The sequence below is a fragment of the Echeneis naucrates genome, chromosome 14 (assembly GCF_900963305.1).
Source record: "Echeneis naucrates chromosome 14, fEcheNa1.1, whole genome shotgun sequence".
Classification (NCBI taxonomy): domain Eukaryota; kingdom Metazoa; phylum Chordata; class Actinopteri; order Carangiformes; family Echeneidae; genus Echeneis; species Echeneis naucrates.
Window position 1 is genome coordinate 16517129 of NC_042524.1, and position 18298 is coordinate 16535426.

General features: G+C 39.5%; 3 protein-coding genes across 4 annotated transcripts; 1 reads left to right on the plus strand and 2 right to left on the minus strand.

The window, feature by feature from the left end:
- Window positions 1-402: 402 nt before the first annotated feature.
- On the minus strand, window positions 403-3364 carry pigw (phosphatidylinositol glycan anchor biosynthesis, class W). Its single transcript, XM_029519455.1, has 2 exons — window positions 2260-3364; window positions 403-2032 (listed from the first exon to the last, which is right to left on the minus strand). The coding sequence occupies exon 2, from the start codon at window positions 2027-2029 to the stop codon at window positions 548-550; it is 1482 nt and encodes a 493-aa protein (XP_029375315.1). The 5' UTR covers window positions 2030-2032; window positions 2260-3364; the 3' UTR covers window positions 403-547.
- myo19 (myosin XIX) lies at window positions 2457-14661 on the plus strand. Its single transcript, XM_029519454.1, has 24 exons — window positions 2457-2998; window positions 5566-5713; window positions 6348-6496; window positions 7064-7177; window positions 7808-7940; window positions 8025-8094; window positions 8210-8312; window positions 8418-8514; window positions 8619-8695; window positions 8796-8886; window positions 9137-9302; window positions 9532-9605; window positions 9698-9819; window positions 10027-10140; window positions 10393-10569; window positions 10652-10789; window positions 10886-10993; window positions 11125-11195; window positions 11274-11353; window positions 11954-12114; window positions 12271-12400; window positions 12778-12863; window positions 12948-13271; window positions 13359-14661. Exons 1-24 carry the CDS (start codon window positions 2921-2923, stop codon window positions 13470-13472), a joined length of 2925 nt encoding a protein of 974 aa, XP_029375314.1. The 5' UTR covers window positions 2457-2920; the 3' UTR covers window positions 13473-14661.
- Window positions 14662-14759: 98 nt separating this feature from the next.
- Window positions 14760-16639, minus strand: znhit3 (zinc finger, HIT-type containing 3). Of its 2 annotated transcripts, XM_029519456.1 has the most exons (5): window positions 16468-16635; window positions 15836-15867; window positions 15650-15715; window positions 15373-15450; window positions 14760-15259 (listed from the first exon to the last, which is right to left on the minus strand). In XM_029519456.1, the coding sequence occupies exons 1-5, from the start codon at window positions 16533-16535 to the stop codon at window positions 15054-15056; spliced, it is 450 nt and encodes a 149-aa protein (XP_029375316.1). In that variant the 5' UTR covers window positions 16536-16635; the 3' UTR covers window positions 14760-15053. The 2 variants fall into 2 exon arrangements, with proteins under 2 accessions (XP_029375316.1, XP_029375317.1); XM_029519457.1 differs by lacking the exons at window positions 15373-15450; window positions 15650-15715 and having other exon boundaries at window positions 16468-16639.
- Window positions 16640-18298: the final 1659 nt, after the last annotated feature.

The following is an 18298-nucleotide window of genomic DNA, read 5'->3' on the forward strand; positions in this document are numbered from 1 at the left end:
TTCATTCACTACTGAAAAAAATCTGAATTCCTGTTTCTTTATCATGAATTAGAGACCTCCCAGCTCCTTTATTAAATAGGATTCGTCATATCCTGCTGCTGTCTCAGATTTTTAAGCTCAGTTCCTGTTTTTATCCGAAGGTTCTGTTGAGATTTGAATAAGATGTGAGGATGAGAAACAACAAAACAAATAAACCAAAAAACCTAAATAGACGGTAAAGTAAGCCGGCATGTACATAAACGGATATACAGAGAGTTAAGTTGCAAACATTTCAAACTGACCTTTGCTGCTTACCCAGTACCCAAATCCTTATAAGAGGATCCAAAATAAACAGAATGAATTGACTTTTTTTAAACATAAACAAATGCAAATCATCTCAAAACACTGAATACAGTCTGCTTTCAATGCCATGTTTATTCATATTTCAGATTTTTATCAAAACAAAAAAATATTGTCATAACCATATCACACACAACTGTATTTTGAGCATTACAGATCAGAGCTTGTAATAATGGTTGTAAGAATTGAACCACAGGTTCAAAACCTTTTACCAAAATTTCAACGTCATTCCACACAGATGTAAAACATATATTACAAAGCAATTAATGAACATGTACAACAACAAAATACACACTGTAAATGAAGCACTACAGCCAAGTGTGTCCACTACAGTGTTGGTCAGTCCTGTCATGGCATTTGCAAGTAAGAAAAATAACAACTGATTCCTGTTGACAGCTTGGACAAGGCAAAATTTTTCCGTTTCACCTGTTTTTTTGTCAGAGACAGAGTCTGATTTTTTGTTATGTAAATTCCACGATGAAGGCACAGAGTCACACCCTGAAGCTCTTTTGGAAAACAGTAAAAGCATTTCAGCTACACCAAAGGAGGACAGAAATAGCAAAGACTGAGCAACACTCCAGAGGCAAAAAGGTAAATTAGATAAGCGGCGAGAGACTGGCTCCACCAGTGTCTGACATGTGTACAAAGCAAAGTACAGCACAAAACTACCAAACAAGAGATTTAAAAGTACTTTGTGCCACTCTTTAACTTGAGATCTTGACTGCATCACATAAAGTCCAGCTTGAACCCCTGCCATGTAGATGGCTACATATCCTACAACAGAAAATATGCCCTCCTTGTTGGCATGCAGGAAGTCCTTCTCTCTGTCTTTGTTGTGCAGAAGGAATGACTTCAACCCTGATGTTTCCAGGGTAAACTGATAAAACCCACTTATCAGAAGAGAATATAGCCATGAGTGGTTGGCTGGCAAAACAGTCAAAAGCATAGAAGCCACAACTCTGACAATGGCCAATGTGAAGAAGAAATTCCAGTGGACACCATACTCTGTCACATGCTCCTGGTAGTCAGTCAGTTTGAGGCTCACTAGCCTTCCCATACCAAGAACAACCAGGGGCCAGACAGATAGGAGCTGTTTTCTGATATGATTCATCTTGGATCCTGAAATACCTATCCTCCGTGCCTCTGGAGCGACCAGAGCATTTGCAAAAATATATGCGCCAACTCCAAAGTCCATAACCCCCGTTCCATAGGTTTCTGTTTTTGCATATCGCCTCGGAAAGATGCTGAAATCTACAGCAAGAATGCTGATAGCAGTTTTCACATTTACAAACACCCTGAAGACAGTCACAAAGGGAACCTGGCTGAACTGAACATGACTCTGTAGGAAGGGGCTGATGGTGGTCCATGAGTGACTGCGGTTGGTGCGACAGATATACCAAAAGACACAAGCTGAAAGAGAGACGAAACTAATGATGACTTGGTCAAGAATGCTGCTCAGGATTGTGCATGACACAACAAGGGGAAGAATAAGCACAAAAAAGTCCAGAAACAGATGAGAAATCAGTGGAAGTGGCAGTGGAAGAGTTCCCTTAGCCTGATGGCAGAGGATCAGAATCAGTCCTCTGCTGAAGAGGCATAGTGGTGAAAGAAGTGAGCCCAGTGCCACGTCCTGCAGACTGGTCCCATTGAGATTACTGACAAATGCTTCCTTTAGTCCCCTCTCAGACATGGCCTGCAAACAATATTCATTCATTACCTCAGGAGAGATTTTAAGGCAGTATATGTTTGGATCACAATGACATGCATATTACAGGTACAAGGGTATTACCAAAATTAATGCTTCAGAGCTACCGTGAGACTGACACGTTATTACAATTGGAGTCAAATAAATTCTCAAATCTACAGTACGACGTTTCATGATATGGTTATGTAGCTTGGCAGTAACTTAGCAGTATTTACCTTGGGTCGTCGCTTACGGGTGGAAAAGGTAGGTTCACTAAAATACCAGTTTTACAGCATAGCTGAACAGTTTCTGAGAGCCGCGACCACTGCGCCGCCATAGAGGCTTATTTCCGTGTTCAGTCCCATGGCGCATTCAGGACTGCTTGGATTTCTGACTACTTCCGTTTCTAACTGGGACATGAATCTCAAGCGTATCAAAAATATCCTGGAAATGTAGCAATATTAATGTTAACACTGGTAGGAGGTTATTTATTCAGTCTTTATTTCAGGTAGCTGCATAGCTTATAGAAGCTGGAGGGCCATTTATGTAGTATGGAACTTTTAGACACAGAAAATGCAAATGCAAACATAAGTTTGAATGTAAATGTAAACTGATTTAGTTGGCAAAATGAAGTGAATGAGCCCGGCAGCAGTATGAGTGACACCGAGCCGTGCAGCGGTGGAGCGCAGCTGGACCGGGGAGCTTCAGGAGGAGGCGGGAACAGCACTCAGTCGGTCGGACTCTCCGCAGGCTGTCGGGAAAGCTTCTGTCCTTGAGGAGTTTGTGGCTGTAATGGAAAATGTTGGCGGCGGGGGCTGCGGATTGAATTAACCCAACTCGGTTTAGTTACAATCTAACACAGATTTGATAAAAGTTTTCGTGTGTGTTTTCAGACGGATGGTTGTGACCGTTAAATCCATGAGTTCAGCGGACGGCGGCAGAGTTAGACCGGGATTCAGGCATGGAGGGGGGACGGTGAGTTGGGAGTCGGGGCGACTCCTCTACAGTTTTGCAGCTTGTGGTTTAAACCTGTTCTTTTCCGTTTATAAATTGTGAAAGTCGGTGATATTGTTCACGTCCGACGCGCCTTGCAGTAGATACACCAGCGTGGAGCGGTGCTCCGTTTTCAGAGGCTTTGGAAAATGTCTTGACTCATACCTGTGGCCGAATTACTTCATCCAACGGTTAATGCGCCCGATAAAAATAGATCCATCGGTGTGTGGAGGACAGAAGCCGGCAACATTTTCTACCTTCGTCCAACACACTCACTGTAGACCAGCACACTGTCACAGGTCTGTTTCAGTAAGTTTCAGCATACTTTCCACGCTGCTGTAACGGTGTTCGTCTACGTAACGCCCTGGGATGGGTCAGTTTGAATGGCACCACTCACTAAACAGATGGATTGTTGAAGTTTGCTCGGAGAACAGCGGTGGAGGACTGAGGCCACATTTTACGCGTAGCTTTAACATTGCTTGTTTGTTATCTTCCCGATATATGGCTGTTTTTGAGCCACTTACTGCCCTCCAAAAATCATGTTAATGACACTTTGAGGTTTTGACTGTAATGATGTGTGAGCATTCAGGAAAGACGTGTAGTTTTAAATCCATGTCATTAAGACAGTTTAAATAGGTTTAAAATAGCTGTACAGAATGGGATGTAGACTGCATGCTATTGGATTAAATGTGTCTGCACAGGTTTAGTCCCTCAGTCTGTTGACAGCTTCCAGACAGGCTGTAAGTAAGGGCAAATCAGCTGGATCCACAACTTTTATTATTAGCTGCGCCTATTATAACTGATGTTTTTAACTGAGCTTGTTTCTCCTTTGCACAAGGGTGCTCCAGAAGATAATCTAAATAACTATCATCCCATTTCTAAATTGCCTTGTTTTGCCATAATTTTTCGAGCGGCTTGTTAAAACCAGTTGAAAACGTATCTATCCATTTTTAATATTTTAAACCCTTATAAGTCTGGCTATAGATCTGCACACAATACTTTGACAGCGACAGCTAAAGTGGTCAATGGTATTGTCCATGTTTTAGATAATAAGCTGGTGTGTGCAGCAGTCTTTGTAGATCTATCTAAGGAATTTGATACAGTTGACCATGCCTTACTTTTAAGGTACCAGGAATCCATTGGTTTTGACAGTAAATCCCTCAGTTGGTGTAAAACTATGTCAGACCAATCTCAAGCCTTACAAATCAAATTGTTTAAGTTTATCAAAAGGTAAAACAGTCAGATTTTCGTATAATAGAGCAAGCTTTAATTAATCTTAGACTATTACTCAACTATTACTCAAAGTATTACTCAACTCCAATAAGACAAAATATACACTAGGGTTTCCCACTACAAATATCTGGGCATCTGGTTAGACGATAAATTCATATATTTGAGCTCACAAAAAAAAAACAAGAAAACTCTTGTTCTTTTATTACAACAGAACATGTTTTGCCTTGAACTGCAACAAACAACTTGTCCAGGCCTTTTTTTTTACCTGTTCTAGATTATGGTGATGTAATATGCATGCTGCTCCTTCAGCGTTGAAGCCCCTTGATGCAGTGTATCACTCCTCTGAACTCAGCACTGGGTTCTTTATGGAAATGTAGGATGGTGATCTTTAACTGTTAGGAGGGAAAAATACCGCATGATTTTTATCTACAAAGTACCACAGGTTATACCTACAGATCTTACCAGTTTAATTTCATTCAAAACTTGCAACTTGCAAACTCATTCACATTTTGACCCAATGGGTGAGGACTGCTTTTTGAGCCTATGTCCCCCAGAGATGGAATGACTTACAATGTGTCCTTTAAATTAGAGAGCCTTATTCCTTTGAATAGTTTTAAATGCATATTGTTCAGTGTACAGTACAATCTGAATGTAATTGTAATTAATTACTATATTGTGTTTGTCCTTCAGTGCGTTTTGTATCAGGGTGTCATTGGGAAAGAGAACTTGCGCTCAATTGACCTTCCCTGAATAAATAAAGGATTCAAATCAAATCAAATCAAAGTCCATGTGATGGGGCAGGATAGGGTAGACGGTCAGTGTTGTGATGAATGAGACTAGTAATTCTGTGGAAATGCACACAGCTGTATGATGTGAGGAATCTGACTTGAGTTATACATTTATCATCTGTGTTATGATGTTTAAAAGATCTAAAAGCAGAGAATAAAAATGGAAATGTTTGGTTCCTTTGAGCTGAGACATCTTAGAAATGTCATGGACCAGAAAAATGGTCTCAGATTTTATGGACCCAGGCTGTTTTACATTATGATGCAAAAATAAATGAGTCATGATACTGTACTGCTGTGACTACTGAGAGAAGAATGTATTCTTATTCTAAAATATGACTTTTTTCTCAAACTGCTGCATGTTCAGAAATGATGTCATGAGGGCATCAGATATAAAAGAGATCCTCTGGTTTCACATATTTGCAGGAACAATGATGATTTAATCATTTTATTCGTGTTGTTTTTGTGTCTATTCAAAACACATAATGCTCTGTGTGTGTGTTTGTCTAAAGTTTGACCTCATACACACAGGTGAAAGGATTTGTCCACAAAGACCAGTTTCCTCGCCCGAACCTTAATGATTCGCTGGAGGGAGAAATTCAGGCTTTCCTCACTGATGAAGACCAACTACACACGTATGACGACCTCACTAAAGTTAACCCTGTGACCCCAACAACAGGTAACCAGTGAACATGGAGGACATTAAGTCTCTTCATTGTGCTGTGCAAACATGATGTTATGATGGTAGTGTGAAATCACATTTAAATCATTTCAACTGTCTTTAATCTTGGATATTTTGAGAAACATTTTACCACTTCCAATCCATTGGACGCCATGGTATGTCAGTGTTTGAAATGTTACATAAACTCTGCCATTATTTACAAATGCACAGCCAGTGTCACCCTCATTTCACCTTGCACTGCAACATTTACTGTGCATTATTTACCCCTGCCAAGATAAAGTCTGCAGACTGATTTCTGCTGCAATAAACACAATGACAAATTTAATTCAAATGACTGAGCCAATGACATGAGTTATTCTGCTTCTAAAAACACAACTTTTGGGGTTGACAAAATTAAATAGTCACTGACTACTATATTTAAGAAAAGCTCAGCCTTTGTTGTTACAGCATTTTAGTCTGTGTTTGAAGCTGTAGCGCCTTTCATTATATCAGCAAAGACTTTATTAGAATTAGCTAAACTTATCTTTTTACTGCTGCTATCTTCTGGTGTTTCTACCTCTGTTGGCTATTTGCTGGCCTATTTTTACTATTGATATCTAAAGATATTGTAATGTTTTTCCTTTTCCTCCAGTGCTGAAATGCCTGCAGGCCAGGTATAATGCAAGAGTATTTTACACTCATGCTGGCTGCACATTGGTGGCTCTCAACCCCTTCCAGCCAATCCCAGACCTCTACTCTGTGGATGTAATGAAGGAGTATCACTGTGCTCCCCAACCACAGGTATCTACATGACAGTAGCCACTCACTGTAATCCAGCAAATTTCTATATACAGTCACTCCTCTACTTACGAACATTCGTATTTCGAACATTCAGAGATACAAACTGACAGACTTAACTGACAGACAGTCAGTTAAAGTAGGGTTTGGATCGCTCCCCTTGCCGACCGCGAGCTCAAATTTTGTTCTGCGCACCTCTTCTGCCGAGCACCAATATCATACTCTGTTACAAACAACTTACAAATGGTTGTTCGGAACATAATTAGTTCGTAAGTTGGTGAATGTCTGTATTGGATTTCTAAGGATGGATGGTACAACTCAACAGACATCAATAGGTCAGCTGTATTTTCGATGTTCAGAAACTTTGCAGAGTTTTAAAAGGCCAAAACAATTCCATCTTGCTTTATGGTCACTACAACCACCACTGTAACAAAAGATGCCTACTTTCTAAACAGGAAGAGTGCCATTATCAAAATCACTGACCTCCAGAAACTCTGCATATTGCTCCCAGCACCCCCTAGGGTTATGAATTACCAGAGCCTTTATAGGTTTGTATATATTTGTCAACAGGAGCTCAAACCACACATCTTTATTGTGGCTGAGGAGGCCTACAGGAATGTGCAGGGTCAGCTGGAGCCAGTGAACCAGTCTTTGGTGGTCAGCGGTGAGAGTGGTGCAGGAAAGGTAAACCAGCAGTCACATACACAATGACAACAACATACCACATAAAAAAGATGGTCACTCTTTCTACTCCTTTTGTCACAATACAAAATCTTAAACTCTGTCAATTTGGATACTGACCAGTTCACAGTGTATAAATTGTAAAACTAACTGTGTAAATTAAGACCATTCAGCATATTTAATATGGTTCAGACACCCAGAACCCACATTAAGTTAGCTATGTGTCTTTTTAAACATCAACAGTGGTTTGTTGTGGATAAACACAACCTTTACTGGTATCAGCATCTGATGTGAGAAAATGAAGCTTCTCTTGTATCAATAGTAAATAACATGTGATTGCATTAGGCATTTCATACATTTATTGGACTTACTATCAATTAAATAGGAACAGAATAATTTATTGTGAGTAAGACAGCTACAGAATTAAAGGAAAACTTACAGTAGAACTCATCACATGGTTGATGGTAGTTGGCCTCTGGGGTAGAGTTCAAAATTGTCATATCAATTTATCACTGTGCCTGTGGCAATCTCTGATGGGAGTTTTTCATTATTTTCTGCTACTAGTTCCAGTCCTAAAGATACACGACTGCTGTCTTTAATTGACTTTTTGGTGAAAGCCTTGTTTCTTTACAGACATGGACATCCCGCTGCCTAATGAAATACTACGCCACAGTGGCAGCCTCATCCTCAGTGGTGAAGAGTCAGGACATAGTGGGCAGGATAGAGAGGAGGGTGCTGGACTCTAACCCCATCATGGAAGCCTTTGGTGAGAAAACAGATCACTGGTGTAATATTAAAGTGAAAATATCAGCTATGGACTGTCACTCATCAACAGTGTGCTCCTCATTAGGCAATGCCTGCACCCTACGAAACAACAACAGCAGTCGATTTGGAAAGTACATTCAGCTCCAGCTTGATAGGTACCTGCTGCACTCTTTATCATTATGTATGATCACACCAGCTTCATTGCATCAGTGGACTGTTTCCGAGTCAATCATAAGACACATTATATAATCCTGTTGTTTTGTACTGAAGGAGTCAGCTGTTAGTGGGGGCATCTGTGCAGACATATTTGCTGGAAAAAACTAGAGTGGCCTGCCAACCAGCTAACGAGAGGAACTTCCATATCTATTATCAGGTTATTTCACAGAGCCACAACAAAGCTCATCATCTAATATGGCATGTTAGCACATTATTAACACATTTATAAATATGTAAATGAGGACAGTGTGTCATTTTTCAGATGATCAAAGGGGCCACAGATGAGCAGAGAAAGGACTGGAAAATGCCATGTGGTCAACATTTTGTGTGGCTGCCAAATGCTGAAAAAACAGTGGAAGGTTGGTGTAAAATTTACATCTATGTGCCGTTTTTACTTTTGTACAAATTTACAAATTGATTAAATTGTTCAATTAATTGCTATTCGTTTTCTCTTCTTTTGCAGAGGATTGTTTTCATGAGACTGTTGAGGCAATGGTTCATCTGGGCATTAATGCAGAAAGGCAGAGGGAAATATTTAGGGTAAAATACTGATCTCAACTTCCTGTGTAGTTTGGTGCAGTTTTTTTTTTCTTAATTCCTCATATTTTAATTTCTTTGGTTTTTTTTAAATGTTTTACAGATACTAGCAGGGATTCTGCAGCTGGGGAATGTGAATTTCTCCCCTTCAACAGACGAATCACAACCTTGTAACTTAGAGGAACAGTCTAAAGGTAATACATTTGAATTAGTTTCAGGTTTTATTTAATCAATTCTTCCAAAATCCCTTTTAAATTCTCGGTTATTGCAAGGTAAGACTGTCATAAGCATTAACAGCAAGGTGTTTAAAGAAGTCATTTTGGAAGTTTAACGAAGGTTTTACTTCAGCATCGTCCTGCTGATGAAAGAACAAATTTCATGATCTTGTTCTTGTGTTTCACATTGTCTATGAAAAACCATGGTGATCTCCTGCTTTTGTTGTAGACTTCTTGCAGAGGGCTGCTGAGTTGTTTTCGATCCCCACTGAGGAGCTTCAGTTGGCTCTAAGAGTGAGGACTCTGAAGGCAGGGAAGCAGAGTGTGTTAAAGCCCTGTTCCCAGACAGAGTGCAGCATGAGGAGAGACTGCCTGGCCAAGGTCATCTATGCCCAGTAAGTAACAGAATTCAGTCCTCAGATAATGCACACTGTGATGTTGTGTGACGATGGCTGCTCCTGCAGGAGTTTGTTTTTGTCCAGTAACGGTGACTCTTATGTCATCAAACACTCTTTAGAAATATGCATGAAACCATCATGTATATTTGTTTAAACATTAAACAGAAAAGAAGGTGTGTTTTATAAGCCATTCACATTTTAGTGTCATTGAACTTTTTCCCAACAGATTATTTGAATGGCTGGTTGCATTTATTAACAACAGCATCTGTGCAGACAAATCAATGTGGTGCAACTTCATAGGTAAGAGCATTATTTGTCCTTATGAATACACTGAAGACAAAGCACTAGTTTCTTTTCACGAGCACACGCAATCTTGTCTCCATAATTTCCAGGAATCCTAGATGTCTATGGGTTTGAGTGCTTCCAGCTCAATAACCTGGAGCAGCTGTGTATCAACTACGCAAATGAAAAACTGCAGCAGCACTTTGTGGCCCACTATCTCAGAGCTCAGCAGGTAATGGCAGCATCTGTCAGGTTTCTGTTTCCATGCAGGGAGATCTAAGCAGAGCCAAAGATGGGATGCTATGATACAAATCTGTTCACTGTTTAATGTCTAGCCTTCAGGGGGTGTCTTATTGTTGACAACAGCTTTCTGACCTTTTGTGTATAAGGAAGAATGGCTTTTATCTTTGAACATATATGTTTGTGTCTGTACTCTCAGGAGGAATATGTGTCAGAGGGGTTGCAGTGGTCCTTTGTCAAATACCAAGACAACCAGAGCTGTCTGGATCTCATAGAAGGGAGCACAGTCAGTGTGTTTTCTCTTCTTAATGAGGTATCCTGGTCATTTTCTCATTATTTATTCTTTTTTATTTATTTTAATAGTTAAGAACATGAAAAAAAGAACTACTTTGCAAGTTAAATGATACAAGTATGGTTTATCTTTTTACACTGATTGTAGTTGTCATTTTTTAAAAAGGGGATGGCACAGAGGTACTATTTCTCCTCCCCTTTTAAAAGCTTGTTTCCATATAGGTTGTGATGGTGAAAGTACAACATCATTACATTTTACATTCCTGTCCTATAGGAAAGTCGTCTTAATCGAGCATCAGACTGTAAGATGTTCAGGGTTCGTTTGGAGAAGGAGCTGTGTGATAATGTCAACATCAGCTGGGACAAGTTCAGCAAGGTGCCACACTTCACTGTGGCCCATTACGCTGGCAAGGTCAACTACCAGATACAAGGAATGGTGGAGAAAAACAAGGTCTGTAAAGCTTTTGATTTTGTTCTGAGAAGCTGAACTCACTGATCCATCCACTCAACATCAACTGGATGTCTTAATTTAGGACCCAGTGCCTCCGGAGCTCAACAGCCTGCTTCAAAAGTCTGATAACTCCCTGCTTCACCAAATATTTACCGACAAGGAAACGGACAACATGACTTCCAAAGGGCTTAGTAAAGTAACTGTCGTCTCCAAGTTCAAGGTAGGACACATCTTAAGCATTGACCACCAGGGTTATGTCAGCAGGCCCTGTCGAGGATTCAGTTGTGGCACTGACTGTGTTAATGTCTTTTTGGAGAACTCTCTGGAGAGCTTGATGAAGATCCTTCACACCACAACTCCTCATTACACTCGCTGCATCAAACCAAACCACGACTGCAAGCCATTAACCTTCAAAAAGGAGGAGGTAGATGATCTGCACACATTCAATACTGTTCTGTTTTTCAATGCAGTGGCACAATGGCAGCAACCAGAAGCAGCGTTTCCCATATTCCCAAAAGAGAGAGGATTTAATGGATATGTTCTGTCTGCTGTCAGGTTATCATGCAACTGGAGGCCTGTGGGATTGTGGAGACGATACACATTAGTGCTGCTGGCTTTCCAATAAGGTGAATAATTTTTCCTTTGTTCACTGTATTGTTCTGTTTTTCCTGAATTTTGGTTGACTTGTCATTCCTTTTTCACAGAATTCCCTTCACAAGTTTCTTGCAACGTTATGGACTGATTGCAAAATATTCAAATTTCCAGTCAGAGAGTGATTGTGCTAGTAAGTACACATTGTCACTGTGTCCATTTATGGACAAATTTGGCTTGCTGACTTTGGATAAAGATTGATTTTCTTTCCTCTCTTCAGGTCAGCAGGTTTATTCTCCTTTTCCTTCACTAGCCTTAATTGTTAATTCGACTCTCAGTTCCTACGCTCCTTGGACATTTATTTTTTTGTTTAAAAAGATTTACAAATTTACAACTCCCTATCAAACTTGAAGGTAAATGCATGTTTGTCTGACTGTCAGAGCTTGCCCTAATGATTCACTTACGGTTCACAAACAAAATAATTTTTTGTTTGAACATATTTATCCTGACCCCCTTTTCAGCTGCTTTCTGTTTTCAAGTTGAACAAACCTACCCACTAAATATGAATGTTGTGAAGTTAACTCTTAACAACCCCCTTCCCTTATGCTTCATCTGCATATGCATGTGTTTAGGTTTTGAAAAATGTATTAAATCCGCAGTAATAATGTCAGTCTGTTGAAGCCATGTTGTTGATTCTGATGAACTTGAATCACTAAATACACAATACACATACTGTGCAGTGAAACAAATGCACTATGGGAAAGCTGAATCAATACTGCCCTTTCTGTCCTAGACTTGGAGTCAGACAATCAAGGTCTTCAGCAAGAAGTGGAGAAGGTCCTCCGGGTGGTGCTACAAAATCAGGATGTAGATCTCTCACACTGCCTTGATAGTGACAAACACAATTCATGGGTGCACTGTGGAAGGACTAAAGTTTTTCTCACCCAGTCAATGGTCAGTCACTTATTCACACTGGCATTCAAAGTCAGTCTGTTTTCTGTAGCCTTTGGTGGGTGTTTAAAATGTTTAATTACTGATTAGGACTGTATAGTAAGTCAGCACTATGGCCTTATTTTGGCAGTACTGACCTTGCTGGCCTTTGTCTCGCAGCTAGATTTGCTGGAGGATCAGAGAAATAAGATCCTATCTCAGTGTGCCTTCGTCATTCAGTGCTGCTGGCTGCGCTACCAGAGGCGCAGACGCCAAGCCCGTCGGAAATCTGCTACTCTGATCCAAGCAGGTAAACTCTTAATACCCATGGCCTGGTACTCCTGAGTGGGATCAGCAAGGTTCTGTGGTCCTACTACAGCTCTGTGAGTTTGCTGGCTCTTAGCTGACTGATTGGCCAACAGGAACCAGTTGGTGGCGTCCGTGCACTCTGTTGGCCAGTCTGGCACTGTTTATCTTTTTAGAAGCAACAGAAGCTGCCAAACATTGAAGCCCATCTGATTAACGGTTAACAGCAGATGTTCTTTTGATAGCTTCCTCTGAATGAGAGCACAGTATAATGCATCCCATAAAAAATTCTTACCACAGTTACATAAAGTAGTATGCACGGATTAAAGTTAAAGAATGACTGGCTGTTAGGTGTTTCAACATGTTTTATTGTGCTTGCAGCGGTGCGATCCTGGCTGGTCAGGAAGCAGGTCCAGAGATGGAACAGGGCAGCTACAGTCATTCAGGATACCTGGAGAAAGTGGAAGGTGAGCATTTAAGAGAACTTATAACATCACATTATGTTTTGTTGGTCCTTTACGTAAATACATAAATTACTATTCTTGTGCCAGGCTCTATTAAAATCCTTGGCTGAGGCTGAACTTGACGATGCTAAGGACCTTGAAGAAGAGAATGTGCCAGAGTTGAACCCTGTTATCAGGGAACGGGGCTCAGTGCAGCTCTCTACCCTCCAGGAGCCTGTCACAGTGAGGGGGTGGCCCATGGGCCTGGCCTTGGCCTCAGCCCCATCCATCACTGTATCTCTGACGGCCACAGGCTTCCAGAAGATGATGTCTGTGATGGCCTCACTCAACCTGCCCTCCAGGAGAGGGGAGTACAAAGTGGAACCCAACCAGTACACACAGGGGCTCGCCTCCATACGAGCGCAACCCAAGGTGTGAACATTCACACAAGTTTTGTCTCAAGTTTTTGTGGACAGGGATTCTTATTCTTTTGGGATTAACATACCTTTTTCCACACAGGGATCAGTAAAGCTGCACTATCAGCGATCGCCACTTCTCTATGCTGACAGGCAACCGGACCTGAAGAGTGAGGTGACAGGTTTCAATGAGATCCTGCTAGAAAAAACTTTGTAATATTGACACTCAAGTCATGAAGCCAGATAAGGGATAGTCCGACACAGGGAACAAATCATTTCATTTGTGGTGCCATTTTGCAAAATTTTGCACCTAACAAAGAAAAGTAATACTTAGTCTTTTAAGTCGCCAAAGTTTATCTTACTCCATGTTTTATTAGGGTGCAAAGATGTTCTTGCACCTTGGCATGATAATTATTTTTAAAACCAAAGAGGAAGCAGGAAAGCTGCTGCAATAAACTACACACTTTACTTTATTAGCTGTAATCATCTGTTGTGGCTTTAGATCAAGAGAGAAAAAAAAATCATCTTCAATTCAAATTCATAATCTCAGTCAGTGCACAGACTTCTGCAACATATGAGATCCACATAACGAAAACGACAAATGGGATGTGACTTATGGTCATGGTGATTTAATTACTAGAGAAGTAAAACAATCTTTTTTTAAATGCATTTTTGTCCCTGTCTTGAGAACAAACACTACACAGCACAATCATAGCACCTTTTAAAAGCAGATTACTATGCGTTTGTATTCGGCCCATTATTAAGTGCCTTTTTAAAATCTACACTCTACACACTAAATGGGCTTGTCAGTATTTGTATTTATTTAGAGGTGATTATTTATGTGTCATTTCTTAGATGTATTCTCGGTGTGTAAACACTCGTGATTCAGCTGCACATGATGCATTATTTTTTACTGTGGTTGGTGCTGGGAAAATGGAAATGAAGCAGTTATCGCACATGCAAAGCACATATTGCACATTAAAACCATGCAACTGCTTAAGTACTGCAACAGACAGAAAATCTTTTAACAAGCACCAACTGATGTGAAACAGGGAACAGCTTGTTTAAAAGATAAATAATCTTCATAATCTGCATATCAGTTTATTGTTTGTGTTTAAATTAGCTGCAGTCCAAAGTAATGCAAGTACTGTATAACACACCAAAGTCTTTGTACACTATTGTGTGTGAAATAACTATTTTAAACTGTTGATGTTAGATGTTTAGATGTTTTTACCATAAAAACATTTCCTCATTATGATGCATGTCAAACTGAATTAGATTTTTTTTAAGCTTCTGATCCAACACAGCAAAAGTTTCAGCTCCATTGATTCCTTGCTCATCTTCATGAATGAATTATTTAATGTTTTATTCTGCTGTAGATTCACATGAATGTGTCTGGATCAACATGTTTTGTGTAATCTGTTTTTTGTCAAGGGCACTAAGGAATAGGTGTACAAGAACTTGAATTTTGTTGGTATTTAAAGGATCTTCACAAAAATAAATATCAGTCTTTATAAAATCTTTAATATACAAGTTTTCCTTAAAAAAAAAAAATTCAACACAAACTTTCTCAGCAGGTAATCTGGCATAACTAAAACTTTAACCCTCTTGTGTTGTTTTAGGACTTAAAGTTTTCAATAGAGCCTTAAATGATCATACTATACATACTGTACATTGCAAAGTTACAGCAAAAAATTACAGCAGACACAAGAAGCATGGCACAGTGTGTCTTTCCTAGTGCATTTTATACACGTATTTAAAAGAATCTACAAGACAAAAAAAAAAAAAATCCACAATTTTACAAATCATCATCATCTTCATTATATGTGAATGATTTTGTTTCACTTTCTACAATTTTCAAACACTGATCTGAAAACTCAACAAAGAGAGGCTCCTGCATGGCGTGCTTCATTGCATTGGCTTTGTTGTCAGCATTGTCAATAGAGCGAAGTAGCTGTCTGAGATGGGGGTTGCAGAGAAGATCTCTTAGCTCTTTCGATTTACCTGGACAGACCAAAAAAAAAAAAAAAAAAAAACATGCAACATTTTAGGAAACTTCATGAATGAGGTCAGCTGAGGAGATATGACATGAAGCTGTTGCAAAGTTTTATTAATACCTAACAGCTGTAGCCTCTGCAGAGGCACTTTGTCAACGATGTCATCTTCTTGCAGAAGATCCACTACAGTCCATGGCTCTGCCAAAAGAAAAGACATTCATTTCTATTTCATTCAGCCATTATTCAAAATTCTCATGCCTGAATGTATATGGCCAATTGAATTCTTTTTGATTTGCAAGTAAAATGAATTGATTGTATTGATGTATTATCTACATCCATTCATCATTAATTTGATCATGTGTGAATCACAGGGATGATAAGAAAAACAGCAGCATACCAGAACTGTCAGTGTCCTTCACTTCAGGGACAGGCGGTGCAGGCTGCTCAACAGCAAGGCAAACGTCTATCGAGAGAAGGAATCAGATGATTTAAGAGAGCATTTTTATCCTCAATTATAGCCACAGTTAAAAAAAAAAAAAAAAAAAAATCATATTAATCAAAGATGGACATCAAACCAAGGTACCTTTATGGCGTTTGTAACAGCCAAGTGAACAACTACAGGAGGAGAAAAAAAAAACAAACAAACACTGGATTAATTTTTCCATTAATATCCATTTGTTGAGATGTTTTATTTAGGGGATGTTATGTACAAGTAACAAGAATTGCTAGCGAAACAAATCTAATTGAAACTGTGATATTTGAAATGTTTACTTCGTTCACTCAACATCAAATCGCAAATGGCTTTGACCAGCACGGGCTTCCGTACCATGTGGTGGCGAAGCCCACCATTGACTTCACGTGTAATTGTTAAGTAGGAAATCAGTGGAAAACGATGGTATAGTCCGTGGATGTGCTCGAGTGTGTTTTGTAATGTAGACTTGTCCCGTGTTTTGACTGTCTGTGAATTAGTAGTTTCACGCCTTAGCAAACGGACACACGTAGGATGTTCCTTAAGTTCCATCTTAATAACTTAACCGTTATATTACATTAGACAGGAACTTCAAAAATGCATCGTCCATTACATTACCGTCCAGTCTCAAGAGGTGGTTTTAGCTGTTTTAACTGATTAACATCGTAGAAAACTTAGCTAAACAAATCAGAAGCTAACTGAAGATTTATTAGCTAACTAACAAACAGAAAGCTGTAGTTACTTACTATCTTATTTTGCAAATTGGACATCTGTATTTTGGTATCTGCTCACTGCACACGCCGCATATCTGCATCGTCGCTGGAGGAAAAATATAAATGTTGAACAAATTAGTTAAGTTGATTTTGTATGCAGGGCTGACAGTCCGACATGTGGGAAGCAGGAAACGGCTATTAGGTATTCCGGTCGAAGCCCCACCCCTCTTCTCTTCAAAATAAAAGCTGGGTGGTAAAATCCAAATACCGGAAAAACTCGTGAGCCTCCAAATCAGGTGGATTACATTTAATATTTTCAATCATTAATAAGTAGTAATTATTTGTGCAGCTTTTAATTACCTCTGGTTGCATGGATTTGGTATCATGTAAAGTATCAAGTGTAAACCTAAATAAATTATGAGTGAAAATAACTATACAATTTATATATACCCGCAATGCCCCCAAGTCACTTTCCAAACTACAAGTAATGTGACTGAGCAATTTTGAGAAAAATATCCCTGACTTGGAGTCTCCATGTGCTACTCACTACGTCCATAAAGTGTTTCCCCCCAGAGAAATCACTTGACAGACAGGAAGAAACAGAGAGTAGAGGGCAGGTCAAAACTGGAGCTGGCTTTGCTGAGTAAGTAAACAAATATGAAAAGGATGATAGCTCAGATTCTACTTTTACAGACTGGGAAAAACAAAACCGTAACAAACTTAAAGTTCAATTCAGAACTTAACCAGCGATACTAAATCCACTTGAAATTGTTTTAATTCAGTCATGAATAACAGAGATAGAACAACAAGATGGTTTCATTAACACCAATTTTTATTGACTTAAAATACAGTATAATATATTGACTCACTGAAATAAAATGGCTATAACCACCCATATAGCTCAAGCACACACCACTGACCCATATAGCTCAACATAAACTATTCTTGCACAGCTGTAACTTGAGATTAGCAGGTCTCATTACAGGATAGAGTATGGAATGAGGAGCTGTCTCGTGACTGATCGCTGGAAATGTTCTTGCTGTCAGAGCACTCCATTCACTGGGACAGGACAGTAAACACGGAAATCCACCTTGGGTCCAAATCTGTGTGGAATCAGAAGGAAATGGTCAAAACACATCCAGCAGCTAAAGGCTATTTATAATATCGACAAATCTGCAATTATCTCAAGCAAAATATGTCTCTCCATATTTCCAAAAACCGACATTGTTACAATCCACTTGCTTGTTTTGTCTGAACAACAGTCAAAAAGACATTCGATTTACAATGCACAGCAGGCAAGAACAGGAAATGGTAACATTTTAGAAGCTAGGATAGGTGAGTATTTGGCAATTTACGTTAAAAAGAGGCATGGATAGCATATTTAAATACACATTGATTAATGTGTTGCTGTTTTGGTAACCGTTGATTATACATTTCAATCATTCTGTATTATGCTGGCAATGAGCTCCGATTACACACAATCCAATTATAATGCAGCAAAAATATGTTATTCTGCTCGTGCAAAAAAGAATGCAATATTATGATATGCAGTTGTTTGTTGTACCACACGGTTACATAAGAGCATACTTTTCAGCTATCTCTCAACGCAATCTTCAGACAGCGACGGGTAAACTATTACCTGTAAGCACCGAAAAGAGGAATCAACACGACGAGCTCTTGGTTCTCCTCCGTTTCATTTGGCTGTTGTGATATTTCTCTGCTATTTTCCTCTCGTGTCCTGCGGGGCAATGGCGGTTGGTGTTCAGCTCAATTTCTTTCTTGGATCTCCCTTTGCCACAGGCATGGCACGAGTATTCAAGCAGGTTATAGTAGTCATATTGATCGTAATAGGCCTCCTCGAAAG